Source organism: Anomaloglossus baeobatrachus, chromosome 4 (genome assembly GCF_048569485.1).
Source record: "Anomaloglossus baeobatrachus isolate aAnoBae1 chromosome 4, aAnoBae1.hap1, whole genome shotgun sequence".
Taxonomy (NCBI): domain Eukaryota; kingdom Metazoa; phylum Chordata; class Amphibia; order Anura; family Aromobatidae; genus Anomaloglossus; species Anomaloglossus baeobatrachus.
The window spans coordinates 597,051,565-597,065,783 of record NC_134356.1 but is presented as its reverse complement, the minus strand read 5'-3'; the positions used below and the strand labels follow the sequence as shown (position 1 = coordinate 597,065,783).

Here is a 14,219-nt window from a genome sequence, read left to right as displayed (position 1 = left end):
AGGTCTTTCCCAACCAGGCCCCCGAGCAGAAGAACGCTGGAAAATGGCCGAAGTAGGGTTATCAACCTGGGCAGATCCAGGTCCCCTCCTACCTTAGTGACCTCACAGGGAAGCACTGCCACTCCCCCTGCATGGATCAGAATTATCCAGCCAAGGGGATATTGGCCATAACTTTGCCTGGGAGCGTCGTAGGCGGACGCCAATGCTCTCATTGTGACAGTTATGAATTTAGCTACAGAACGAGGGGACTCATGACCTGTCTGCCAGTTCCCCATTGGCTGATATCACGCCTGGGGCATTTCCCAATGTCCTGCTCCCATAAAAAGGGTGTGCCGGCATCGTCCACATGCGGAGACACCATTTTTATGGTTGCCATATTTATCGGAAATATGGCTTGCGAGATATGAACCATTTTTTACTGGAGTCGTTCTGTCTGGCTATTTCCATAGCCTTGCTAACTAGCTAGCAGCCCCCACTACAGGGTGACGGCAGGGAGTCATCCTGTGTCCATTGTCCCTAAGCCACCTCATTTCCATATCACAGGACATGGCCATGGATTTGTTGCTAAACCAGTTGTGTGAAGGGAAGGGGGGGGGGTGACACCAGGAGAGGGCTTCCTGACATGACTTGAATGTCATGATTTATCGTCATATCTCCGGATTTACCTCACACCTCCCCCCTTTTGAGGGCGCTAGGGGGCAGCACACTCCGGTGTTCCCTCGTGCGCCCGTCCGCGACCTCTCCTTGTCGGGACAGCCCGTCTGCGTTACCGTGGTCACGGCCCCTTTTGTGGCGAATGGTGAAGTTGTATTGCTGGAGCGCAAGGCTCCATCGCAACAATCGCCCATTCGTCCCAGAGACGGTGTGCAACCAGCTGAGGGGATTGTGGTCCGTCTCCACGATGAAGTGGCGCCCGTATAGATAGGGTTGCAGACGCTGCAGGGCCCACACTATGGCCAGGCACTCCTTCTCCATCGTGGAATAGGCAACTTCCCTTGGTAACAGCTTCCTGCTCAGGTACAAGACTGGGTGCTCTTGGCTCGCAGAGTCCACCTGGCTGAGCACCGCACCGAGGCCGAAGTCACTGGCGTCGGTCTGTACTACAAACGGCCGCGTGAAGTCGGCTGCCTGTAGCACGGGCGGGCTGGACAGGGCGTCCTTTAGGGCCCGGAAGGCTGTCTCGCAGTCCATTGTCCAATCGACTGCAGAGGGCAGCTTCTTCTTGGTGAGGTCCGTCAAGGGCTTTGCCAGGCTACTATAGCATGGAACAAACCTCCTATAGTACCCAGCGGTCCCCAAGAAGGACATCACCTGCTTCTTGGTCCTGGGGGTGGGCCAGGATGCGATGGCTTCCACTTTCTCAGGCTCGGGCTTCAGTGTTCCCCCGCCTACCCGGTGACCGAGGTACTGGACCTCGCTCATGGCCAGCTGACACTTTCCCGGCTTGATGGTCAAACCTGCCCGGTGGATCCGCCTGAGCACCTGTGCTAGATGCTCTAGGTGGTCCTCCCAGGTGGGACTGAAGACGGCAATGTCATCCAGGTACGCGGCCGCGTACCCTTCAAGTCCCTTGAGCAGGGTGTTGACCATCCGCTGGAAAGTGGCAGGGGCATTCCTCATCCCGAATGGCATCACCGTGGACTCGTACAGTCCAAATGGGGTAATAAAGGCAGAGCGTTCCCTGGCCTTGCGAGTCAGGGGGATCTGCCAATATCCCCGGCTCAGATCCATGATGGTCAGGTACTGAGCCCCGGCCAACTGATCGAGCAGGTCATCGATGCGTGGCATTGGGTACGCATCGGCGACCGTGACCGCATTGAGCCCCCTGTAGTCCACGCAGAACCGAGTGGTTCGGTCCTTCTTAGGGACGAGGACTACAGGCGAGGCCCAAGCGCTGTTGGATGCCTGGATCACCCCCAGCTTCAGCATCTCGTCAATCTCCTGGCGCATGTGTTGCTGCACCTCCAGGGAGACCCGATATGCTGAACGCCGGATCGGGGGGTGATCCCCAGTGTCCACGTGATGGACAGCCAAGTCAGTCCTTCCGGGCTGGTTGGTAAACAACCCCCGGAAGGGGTGTAGGGTGGCCCACAGCTGGGACCGTTGGTCCTCCAAGAGCTGGTGGCCAACCTCCACATCCTCAATGGATCCGCCTGCCCTAACCTGGGCTAGCATATCCAAGAGGGTTTCCGCTTCTCCCTCCTCGGGCAGGTTGCACACGGGGAGCGCACATGCCTCCCGCTCATGATGTGCCTTCATCATGTTCACATGGAAGGGCTTTCGCCTTCCACGGGCAGGGTCCAGGGTGACCAGGTACGTCACAGGGTTGAGCTGCTGGTACACGAGGTATGGGCCTTCCCAGGCTGCCTGAAGCTTGTCCTGTGGTACGGGGACCAGTACCCACACCTCTTGACCCACTTGGTAGGTCCTCTCACAAGCGTTCTGGTCGTACCAACGCTTCTGATCAGCCTGGGCTTGAGCCATATTGTCGTGTACCAGTTGCGTCAAGGCCTGCATTTTGTCCCGGAAGCGCATGACATACTCGATAACCGACACTCCAGGGGTGGCCAAATCCCCTTCCCAAGCCTCTTTCACCAGAGCCAGGGGGCCCCGCACACGTCGCCCGTACAGGAGCTCAAACGGTGAGAATCCTGTTGAGGCCTGTGGAACCTCCCGGTAAGCAAATAACAGGTGTGGGAGATACCGCTCCCAGTCACGCCCGTGGGAGTCGACCAACATCTTAAGCATCTGCTTTAAGGTGCCATTGAACCGCTCGCACAGGCCATTAGTCTGTGGATGGTACGGGCTGGCCACCAGATGTCGCACCTGGACTTGCTTACAGAGGGCCTCCATCAGCTGGGACATGAATTGGGTCCCCCGGTCAGTGAGCATTTCCTGGGGAAAACCCACTCGGGAGAAAATCTCCAGCAATGCGGTGGCCACCTTGTCAGCCCGAATGGACGACAAGGCCACTGCTTCTGGGTACCGGGTGGCATAGTCCACTACCGTCAGTATGAAGCGTTTCCCGGAGCTGCTGGGGATGGCCAGCGGGCCGACCAGATCCACAGCCACCCTCCTGAAAGGCTCATCGATGATTGGCAGAGATACCAGTGGGGCTTTGGGGCGTGGCCCCGCCTTCCCCACTCTCTGACAGGTTTCACACGAACGGCAGTAGGCAGCCACATCGGCCCCTATTTTTGGCCAGTAGAAATGCTGGTTTAACCTGGCCTTGGTCTTAGCGATCCCTAGGTGTCCGGCCATCGGAATCTCATGTGCGATCCGCAACAACTCCGTCCGGAACGGATAGGGTACCACCAACTGTCGGTCCCTGGGCCACGCCTCCGGTGAACCCTGCTGGACCGTGGCCCGGTACAGCCGTCCTTGGTCCCAGACCACTCGCTCCGGGTCCGAGTCCGAGGGAGGCTGTGCCGCCTGCTCCTTTAGAGCTTTCAGGCTGTCGTCAGCTTCTAACGCTGCCTGAAACTCCTGACTAGATGTGGCCAGAATCGACGAGACTGTCACATCTTCAGTCAGTACCCCGGGACCTGTGTCCTGGCCTCCACCTGACTCGGCTGCCACTTGGTCAGAAGGGGAAGAGCTATCGGACCTCCGGGAGGCCCCTTGGCTTCCAGCACTCCCACTGCGGGTGACAGCGGCCACAGCCGCTGCGACCGTGGGTCGTGCCTGCTCCTCCTCCGTTCCTGACCAAGTCGCCGGTTCAGGCAGACCTACCTGGCTTCCTGACACCCCGGTTGTGGGGGAACCCTGCACCGAGATCTTACCTGGGAGCACTTCCGCTCCTGGACCGGCCCCAATCTCACCTGCCTGTTCCCCCCCTGCAGCAACAGAACCCCGCTGTGAAATCTCTGGGGACCCCACATTTGCTGTGGTAGCCCCCACCCCACACACTGGTCCTCCCCCTGCAGCACCCTGCTCTCTGCTTATCCCTGCAGAGGGCAACAGATCCCAGCTCACAGGCTGATTACTTGTAGAGGCATTGTCACACCTTTCTCTGACCCCCTCCCCTGTCACAGCTGCAGCTGTGTGTGTGTCTATGGTGTCTGTGCAAGCAGAAATATCAGAGTTCACTCCCTCCTCCCTTACATCATTCATAGATAACACATTAACATTGTCAGGAGTCATGTCAGCACTGGCTGAAGGTTCAGCCTTTGGGGCGGGGCCAAACTGGGAGGTTATTTGCCCCAAATCTGTCCCAAGTAGCACGTTTGCAGGGATCCGATCAGTTACCCCCACCTCCCTCACCCCTCGCCCTGCGCCCCAGTCCACATAAATGTCAGCAACAGGCAGCGCCGGGTCAATGCCTCCAATCCCGGAGACAGCGAGGGTTTTTCCAGGGATCAAGTCTTGGGGGGACACCATCTCAGGCCGCACCAGAGTCACCTCCGAGGCGCTGTCTCGCAGTCCTATGGTCACAGACTGGCCGACGGTGACAGGTTGGAAGCTGTCCAGGGACCTACCACCACCCCCACCCACACAATACACCTTGGGCGGCCCTTGGGACGGGGACGGAGCCGGGGCCTTGGGACGCTGAGGGCACATGGCCTTGAAGTGTCCAGGTAGGTTGCACTGGTGGCACCGTCTTGGTTCTGCCACGGGCCTGGAGAGGGGAGTTGAGGGGGACACCCCCTGCAGTCTAGGGGCAGGTGGGGCAGTCGCAGAGTTCATCTTACCCCCTCTCCAGGTGCTGCTGGTGGCTGCTCTCCTGGCTTCAGGAGCCCGATTGTTGGTGTAGTCATCTGCCAGGGCAGCTGTAGCCGTGGATCCCTTTGGCTTCTGGTCTCGGATGAACTGGCGGAGATCCTCAGGGCAGTTCCACAAGAGTTGCTCCGTGATGAACAAGTCCAGGATCTCCGGTCCGGTGGAAAGCTGCAGGCCTTGGGTCCAGTGGTCGGCAGCTCGGGCAAGTGCCCGCCGGTGGTCAGCCCAGGAGTCCTTTGGTCCCTTCTGCAGCGTCCGGAACTTCTTGCGGTAGGACTCCGGGGTGAGGTTGTACTGTTGGATCAGGGCCCGCTTGATGGTGTCGTAGCCCTGATCCGCCTCAGCAGGCAAGTCCCCAAGGATATCCAGGGCCTTACCCCTTAAACGGGGGGTCAGGTATTTGGCCCACTGGTCCTTGTTCAGATGATGCTGCAAGCAAGTCCGTTCAAAAGCAGTCAAGAAAGAGTCCAAGTCTCCATCCTTCTCCAGCACTGGGAAGTCCTCAACACGGACCTTTGGAAGTTTGGTGTCTGGAAGGTCACGGGTGGCTGATGAGGGCCGGAGCTGAGCTAGCTGCAGCTGGTAGTTACGCTCTGCCTGGCGCTCTTCACGCGCTGCTTGCCGCTCACGCTCGGCCATGAGTTCCTTGTAGCCCTCCCGGTCTCCAGCCTGGCGTAGGGCCATAGCCATTTGAAGAAGGCTATCCGAGCCTCCCAGGCTCGGTGGAATGGCACGTGGTGATCTGCGGCCCGCTGCGGAGCCTGGTGATTCACTGTCCATTGCAGAGCGGAGGGCTGGCATCTGGCTCGTTGAGGACCCTTGGGCGAGCTGCTCCTCATCTTGTCCAGCAGTGCCCGGTTGTGCAATGTCCTCTGCAGAGCTGTTTTCTGGCGTCGAGCTCCTGGAGGACTCGTGGGCAACCTCCTCATTGCTGTCCACAGCACCGTCCTCCCTCTCTTCGGCTCCTGCTTTAGCATTGGCCAGTTGCATAGCTCTGCTCCTGGTGCCATCAGCCATTCTTGCAGACTTTTGGTCACTGACACAGAACTGACACCTGATGCCTCCACACACCTTACAGTATCTGCACTCTGACACTCTAGTGTTGAGCTAGTCTGAAGACCCCAGCAGCCACAGCTGCTGCAGGCAGTCTTTAGTGTCTGGGAGTATGGGTCTCACACTCACACACACTATTATCTCGATCCCACCGCTTGCCACCAATATGTCACAAACCACCGGGGGGGTCACTCAGAAATCCCCCGCGCTGGCTACCAGTACGTCACAATCGGGGGGTAACAAGTGGGGGTCACCCCTACTTTATACCTCCCGACCGACAGACAGAGCACGTGACGCGCTCTCTAGCGCCCCTCTTATAGTCAGGCCAATTATGGAATTGCCCGACAATAAGCAAGGAGGCCGCTATACTACTTATGCCGATTATTGAAGGGCCCCCGGCGAGAGAAGGGTATATATTCCCCCGACCTCCGCGGGCGGAATATATAAAATCTCCCCGAATCTCACTGGCCTCCCCACAATAATCCTTGGCACAAACTCGCTGCCACCAACCGCTTCACGGTAACTATTAGCCGAACACACAGACGTGGGATTCAAGATCGAGATAACAGAACAGCCCAAGATTAATTATATAATTTAATCGCCTAAAGCACACTAGAACTACAATATATACAATAGGGAATCTACAGAATATACATAGGTCAGAGTACAGTTACAGATAAAGCATGGGTTACAAACAGGTATACAATTACATCAGTTACCTTGTGTGTCTGGCCACAGGGGGGCGCTGTAGACCAGGTTTCTAGGATTCTTCCTCACAGGTCTTTCCCAACCAGGCCCCCGAGCAGAAGAACGCTGGAAAATGGCCGAAGTAGGGTTATCAACCTGGGCAGATCCAGGTCCCCTCCTACCTTAGTGACCTCACAGGGAAGCACTGCCACTCCCCCTGCATGGATCAGAATTATCCAGCCAAGGGGATATTGGCCATAACTTTGCCTGGGAGCGTCGTAGGCGGACGCCAATGCTCTCATTGTGACAGTTATGAATTTAGCTACAGAACGAGGGGACTCATGACCTGTCTGCCAGTTCCCCATTGGCTGATATCACGCCTGGGGCATTTCCCAATGTCCTGCTCCCATAAAAAGGGTGTGCCGGCATCGTCCACATGCGGAGACACCATTTTTATGGTTGCCATATTTATCGGAAATATGGCTTGCGAGATATGAACCATTTTTTACTGGAGTCGTTCTGTCTGGCTATTTCCATAGCCTTGCTAACTAGCTAGCAGCCCCCACTACAGGGTGACGGCAGGGAGTCATCCTGTGTCCATTGTCCCTAAGCCACCTCATTTCCATATCACAGGACATGGCCATGGATTTGTTGCTAAACCAGTTGTGTGAAGGGAAGGGGGGGGGGGTGACACCAGGAGAGGGCTTCCTGACATGACTTGAATGTCATGATTTATCGTCATATCTCCGGATTTACCTCACAGGCCATAAGGACCTTTTGGATCCCCCTAGCCTTCAAGGCCTGGATGCAATTGCATCCATTATAGTTACCCCCCTACAGAGTACACAACATACCATTGCTTTTATCAGAGCGCTGTGGGTGACTGTTTGTAGGGCTGGGCTCTCCATGGGTCGCCCAACGGGTGTGTGCAATTCCCAAGTGAACCTCAAATTTGACATCCAGATCAAGATCTTCTTGCTCTGTGGAGAGAGAAATAAGTAAAGAAAACAAAAAAAAAAATATCATTTTTATATATATTATATAATTATTCGCAAAAATGGGCAGACTATACAGCTGCAGCACAGCCTATACCCACACAAAGAAATGTATAATCCATCTATATTTTTTGCCAGAAAAAAAAAAAAAAAAATTCTATAATAATTAGTAATTGGATCATCCTAATGTAGGTTGGCGGTTTTATTACTATGGGGATTAGATCAAAACTTTTCATTCACATATGGGATTGCTTTTTAGGCAATTCCCTGGTTGGTTCTCTTATACTTATTTTCTCCGCTGAGGTCTTTGACGTGGAGAACTGTGAATGGTTTTCATTTAACAAACCAAAATGATCTATTACCGTTCTCATCTCCCCCGAGTCAGGGGGGTAGAGGAGAACAAAAGACAAGAAAGGAGGGCACGGTACAGGTTAGCGTTACAGCGCGGGGAATCCGGCATGTGTTAACATTTTCTATTTTGGAGGAATTTCGCTGCCCGCTCTGGGGGGTATTCTTGATTTGCTATGTTTTTAGGGAGAATGTGAGGAAGGAAAAGCCGTCCATCTACAATAGCCACATCTAAGGTTGGTAATTAGTTCCAATCAGGAGCATTCATTTGCAGATTTAGGAAATGAGCCATGTTGTGGTGCCTTATACCAGCTGATTATTAGGCTCGGTTCACTTATGCACCATGGCTTCTGTTTACATAGAGGCTCTGGATCGATTTGATTCTCCAGAGTTGGATTTAAACCCGATTCCATTGTGAAATCCTCTGCAGATCCTAACCCTTAGCGGGGGGCTGAAGTAATCGGAGAGCTGAAGGGGGAATGTAATGTGAATAAATTACTTTTTTCTCCTGTTTTTGTTGGAATACAAGTATCTGGCACAAGCCTTAGGCCCAGCAAAAAGCTGACAACGTGTTAAGTTTCACGTCAATAAAAGACTCCACAGAAACCCTGGAACCGTACGTCCATAAAGGCTCCACGTCTGCAGAAAAAAAAAAAAAAAAAACTCAGAGGAGCGGGATCTGTAACCCTCTACCAACTGCAGGGATCCTACCCTTTTTTAATTTCCATGGGGCAGCTACCCTCCCACTAGAGATTTATGGACTCATGGGGAATGAAAAATAAAAAATTAGCAACTCATAAGAAATCTTAAGGCTGCTCTGAACTCTGGAATCCTTGAGAGAGTTGTCCAGCTCCATGCACTCCCACATCAGGAGCCGAGCAGCGCTGATGTCAAATTTGCACCTACCGTGTTTTCTTGAAAACTATATCTACCCCGAAAATTAGCCCCAACAGCAATTTTTCAATTTTTGGCCTTTTTGGAGTATGCTTAAAATCCCCCCCAAAAAAAAAAAAAAAAAAAAAAAGAAGAAGAATCGTACTCACCAAATAACAAACAACTACAGCTGGCAAGTGCCGACGGTGGATGGGCTCTACCACAGAGATCTGCGTCTCATGTCTGGCTCATCGCCATACCACACACTCCACTCCACTCACTCTACTCTGCGAGAGCGATACTGCTTCTGGCCAGCAGGGGGAACGCCCCCAGTGGAATGCAGGGGGACCTGACAGTGACGCAGAGGTCTGGGGTCTGGTAAGTACAATTCTCCTGGGGGAATCTGCCTTTTTTTGAGGGGTAAACTTAGTTGTGTTTCCCCAAAAGTAAGACCTACCATGAAAATAATCCGTAGTGCATTTATAGGGGCAAAAAAAAAAAAAATACAAAACAGGGTGTTATTTTTGGGGAAACACGGTGCCTGCAATGAGGATTGCATAATTGACAGGTATTATGCAACTGTCCTGTTCTCTGTATTGAGAAGAGACATCATCAGAACCGATCACTTCCCGATGAGGAATTGAGTAACGCCTGACAACCACTTTAAACAGATAAAGTATGTGGCAGAGGAGTGTCACCACCCCGAACCACATCTCCAATTAAGACTGGATTCAGAGCAGTGCAGATTTTATTTTATTTTTGCAGGAGGTTAGTAGGGATCTTTGCCCCCCCCTCTAACTTATTTGTCTTTGTCTGTAGATGGCCACATGACCAGGGTTACAGGACCAGGGTTACAGGACCTCGGCCCTCCGGCCAGCACCCACACAGCATGTGACATACTGTCAATCTCTTCATCCAAAGCCTTCACTTTCCCCTTCTTCTTTATGAGCTGGATCTGGTTAGCATTGTTCTCCCAGTTCTTTTCATTACCGCCATCAATTCCGACACCTACAACAGACAAAACTATGTATTAAGATCTCATCCTGCATGGAAGAAACAAGCTAAAAATTACTCCATAGCTCCAGTCACAACACTGTATTATGTAAAGAATAATGGGGTCAGTCCATTCTATTCATGCAGTAGTGGAAATTAGATCTCCATGTGCAGACTTACTAAGGAGCTTGCAATGGTGCACAGTGTGGAATCTGAATGAAAAAAATGCAGTGTAAAGTATGAGGGGTATTGAAATTGCAGAATATATAGTATGTGGCACAATCTCAGAGGAGATTGTATAAATGCTGCCATGACGCTAAACTAAGATCATTGAATATAGCCGGCCCTTATGATCCAGCAGGTAGGTTTGCACTCCGTTATGTGATGGGAAGAGCCTAGTTTTTAGAAGGGAAGAGAAAGGAAAAGAAAAGAAAGAGGAAGGAAAAGAAAAGAAAGAGGAAGGAAAAGAAAAGAAAGAGGAAGAAAAAGAAAAGAAAGAGGAAGGAAAAGAAAGAGGAAGGAAAAGAAAGAGGAAGGAAAAGAGAGGAAGGAAAAGAAAGAGAAGAGAAAGGAAAAGAAAGAGAAGAGAAAGGAAAAGAAAGAGAAGAGAAAGGAAAAGAAAGAGAAGAGAAAGGAAAAGAAAAGAAAGCGGAAGGAAAAGAAAAGAAAGGAAGGAAAAGAAAGAGGAAGGAAATATTTTTTTTAACACATGAGATATAAAGACAAATCAGTATTTATATCAGCAGCTGCTGCAGGAACCATGATCAGTATGAAGAAACAGCCATTTTCAATGGATCACGATACATGAATACAAGCAGACAGCATTAAATATGGAAGGGATGATCCCCATAAATAGAATGGAGTCATAACCATTCATGTGGCATGGTGCCCGCCCTTACCGGGCACAGTATAAGGGACTCGATAAGTTAGGACGGTCACACACAGCACAAGTGACTGCCTTGCCTTTACAATTACTCCACATATCTTATAATATAGCGTTCGCTGCGGCAGATGAACCCATTATAATAACCATAAAGGGGCCGAGCACACAATTTAGCATGCAGCCCATGCCACCTACCTGCAGAGTCATATCCTCTGTACTCCAGTCTTTGAAGACCTTTGATGAGTCTCTCCAGGATCTCCCGCCTGGTGCGAGGCACATGGTAGTTGAGGTATGCGAATATTCCTATAAAATAAAAATATACCGTTACTATATGACCACATAAATGAAGAAAACTACCATAAGCTTTAACTAAAAATGAATACTAAAAAGGAGCTTCAAGGAAAATCTATATAAATTTATCTCCCTTTAATAAGCTAATGATACCCTCCCTTGGCGATCCCCTGCCCTGCCGTTCTGAGGCTCTCGACATCCTCAATATTAGGCCCTTCCTAGTATTTGCCCAGAACACATTGGAACTGACAGAAAATGCAGCGGTTGCAGCAGTGAGCCACTTTAGTCAAAGAGCGGCCATTCTCGGAGCGTCCTGTATGGGACTAAGAAGCACAGACCCAGTAAGACGCAGAACGGAAGCTGTGGGGATCAATGAGGAAAACCACTTGTCCCTGAAAAATTGCTTAAAAAAGACCTGTCACCAGATCAAAAGAGTCCAGTTTTGGAGCCCATTTTATGCCCACTGCTCCCGAGTTTTATGTTTTGTATTTATTTTAATCTGTCATATGGTCTTTATATTTATTGCTGATTTTTTAAAGTGTTTTGTTTGTTGTTTTATTTGGGGGGGGGGGGTTGTTTTTTTTTTTGTTTTTTTTTTAAACAAGGCGGTCATGTCTGTAGGCTGTTCTGCAATAATGACCTGAAAGTACTGCCCTCTTGGAAAAAAAAAAAACAAAATAAAAAATAAAAAAAAGTCACCCTAAAAAAAGTGCCTGGAACTGTATGGTGGATTCAACAAAATAAAAAAATACTCAGTGGAGCAACAGGAATAATGATGGTGATGGGCACTGGTGGACACAGACAGAAAAGAGCCCATGTGTAAGAACAATATATGGGCCCTTTGCAGCCCCAAAACTCATCAAAATGCACAATTCCACCTGCTTTGGAGGTAGAAATAGGCCCCCTGACCACCTCGGCCCCTGTGCAAGAACACAGATTACACCAATGATATGTCCGCCCCTGCTTATGGGTCTTCTTTGATGGGAACCTACATAAGAAAGTTACCTATTGCATAAATCAGGTTTTTCTGTTATGCACTTAGAAAACTAAACAAAATAGGTAATCTTGCAATTTTCACATCGGCCACTAGTGCATTTTTAGACGTTTTTTCAAGAAGTGTTTTCAGAAAGTGTCTTATCACCAGAGGCTGGAATGAAAAGATTAAATATTAATGAGGGATCCCCCAATGTAAGGTTTAAGCGGACCCCGTCCCCCCACTGTGATCATAATAAGGCTATGTGATATATCCGCAGGTACGACCACAGGTTTCCCGCAGCTGCTCGCTGGAATCTGCAGTTATTTTTAGCTGCGGTAGTACAGCGAAATAGCTGCGGAAAACCTGCGGACATTCCTGCGGAAGTCCCAGCCTCTATCTCTATAGTGGAGGGTCGGGAATTCCGCAGGTATTTCCGCAGAAAGAATTGACATGCAATTACGTGCGGCTGCGGGAGATCCGCAGCATATTCTGCAGCTGCACGTATCCGCAGCATGGACACAGCACTCCACATGTCCCATATGATAACATGGGGAGTGTCTGTACATGCTGAAACCTGCGGATTTATCTGGAAAATCCAGAAAATCTGCGGATTTTCCGCAGATAAATCCGCAAGTTTAATCTCTTGTGGGCACATAGCCTTAGGCTGGACTCACATTAGCGTATGGCATCAGATGGGAGAGCTCATGTGGCGCCCTGGACAAGCCAGGGGCCAAAAGAGAACAACACAACACACCCCATACTCCCGGTCAGGCACACCAAAGTCAGACACAAAACCCTTGTTGCCTTCCTCCAGGGGCTGATGTCCACACCAGGGCATGGGCCAGGCGGTTGGTCCCGCCCACCGAGGAGTTCACAGTCCTGGAGGCGGGAAACTGTAGTCAGTTTAGCTCAGACACAGCTGGAGTGCGGAGCAGAGTTAAGTGCAGAGAGTAAAAGCGTGCTGAGCCACTGCAGGTGCCCGGGTTGGAGCCCGGGTACGTCCAGCAAGGTTGGCAGACGGTGGTGAGTCTGCAGGAGTGGCCTACCAGAGTTTACCGTAAGGACCGTGGACGGGCGGTGGCCCGGCGGTACCGGACCGGTACACAAGGAGAAGCCAGCACCATCTGGCAGGGGCTTACGGACCCCGGCAAGGCTAGGAGTCGCCGTGAATTTGCCAAATTCGTTAGTGAAGGGAACCTCCTGGGTTTCCCAACAGCCAAGTCCCGATAGAAGGCAACCGTCCAACCAAGGATGGGAGACACCGCCACCGCCAAGGCAACCGTTTCCCAGGGCCAGAGCCTGCGGGCAAAAGGGGCTCCTCTGGCCCACATCCAAGCCGGGGAGTGGGTTACCGGTGGGAACCCATTGGAACCGTTTACCGTACATAGGTGCAGGGAAAGGCAGTCACCATCAACCTGCCGGGAGAAAACAACACCGCAGCCGTCTGTGGGACCTGTACATCCAGCCGTGTGTTTTACTGAGAACTGTGTCTTCATCATTGGGCTGAGGGAGTACCACCGTGCCGTGCGGCACAGCGCTGTCCCCGCACATCGCCAGGCCCCGTAACCCGCCTGCTAACCATCCCTACACCATCACCGGGCCCCGGGACAACCAACCCCCTACCCACAGAGGGGAGAACTAACAACAAAGCTGCTCCCTGTCACCTTTCCCGGGATCCCCGTCCAGAGCAGCGGTAGTGTCCCCAATATCACCACAACCGTGGGTGGCGTCACTGACAATAATCAAAACCCCCACAATCAAATTCCCCTTTTCACTCACGGGCGCGGAGCGCTGCTCGAGTCCCCGGGATCCGGCCCACCGCTCGAGCCACCACTGAGCAGCTGCAGCAGCAGCCGGACCCGAGCAGTGGGAGAGCGCAGCATCCCCTCCTCCGCCCGCGACACTCAGGCTTTGCTGCGAGCGTGAGCCGAGTGTCATGCGACTGAGGCTGAGTGCGGGCGCTGCGGAGGAGAGGGAGGGGTTAATCCCCCCATCTCCTCCATTGTCAGCCTGTGCATATGTTGCACTGGGATAACATCAGCATGCAGTCCGATGTTTGTCTCGCACCCAATCACTTGAATGGGTGCGAGGGATACGGCTCTCGCAGAAAATCGCAGCATGTTGTTGCTTTTCTCGCATCCAGAATCTGTATACGAGAAAAGCTGACCACCTGCTCTCCCTCATTGACTAACATGGGTCCGAGTGCAATGCTAGATTTTCTCGTGTGAGCGTGCCCTTATAGATGATTACAAGACACATCAGTGATAAACCTATGTACATGTGTTGTCTCCTCAAAGAAGAAGGCTAAGAAAAAAAAAAAAAAAAGCCTTAAGGCTACTTTACACACTGCGATATTGGTCCCGATATCGCTAGTGTGGGTACCCGCCCCCATCTGTTGCGT

At 51.7% G+C, this 14,219-nt stretch overlaps 1 protein-coding gene across 1 annotated transcript in view; it reads right to left on the bottom strand.

Annotated features, from left to right (window-relative positions):
- GFPT1 (glutamine--fructose-6-phosphate transaminase 1) overlaps positions 1-14,219 on the bottom strand; it is a 91,157-nt gene that overhangs the window by 56,978 nt on the left and 19,960 nt on the right. The window contains exons 2-4 of the mRNA XM_075346170.1: positions 10,747-10,854; positions 9,576-9,683; positions 7,314-7,439 (exon numbers count right to left, since the gene is read on the bottom strand). Of these exons, the coding sequence (XP_075202285.1) occupies positions 7,314-7,439; positions 9,576-9,683; positions 10,747-10,854 (342 nt within the window). The remainder of the gene's footprint in view (positions 1-7,313; positions 7,440-9,575; positions 9,684-10,746; positions 10,855-14,219) is intronic.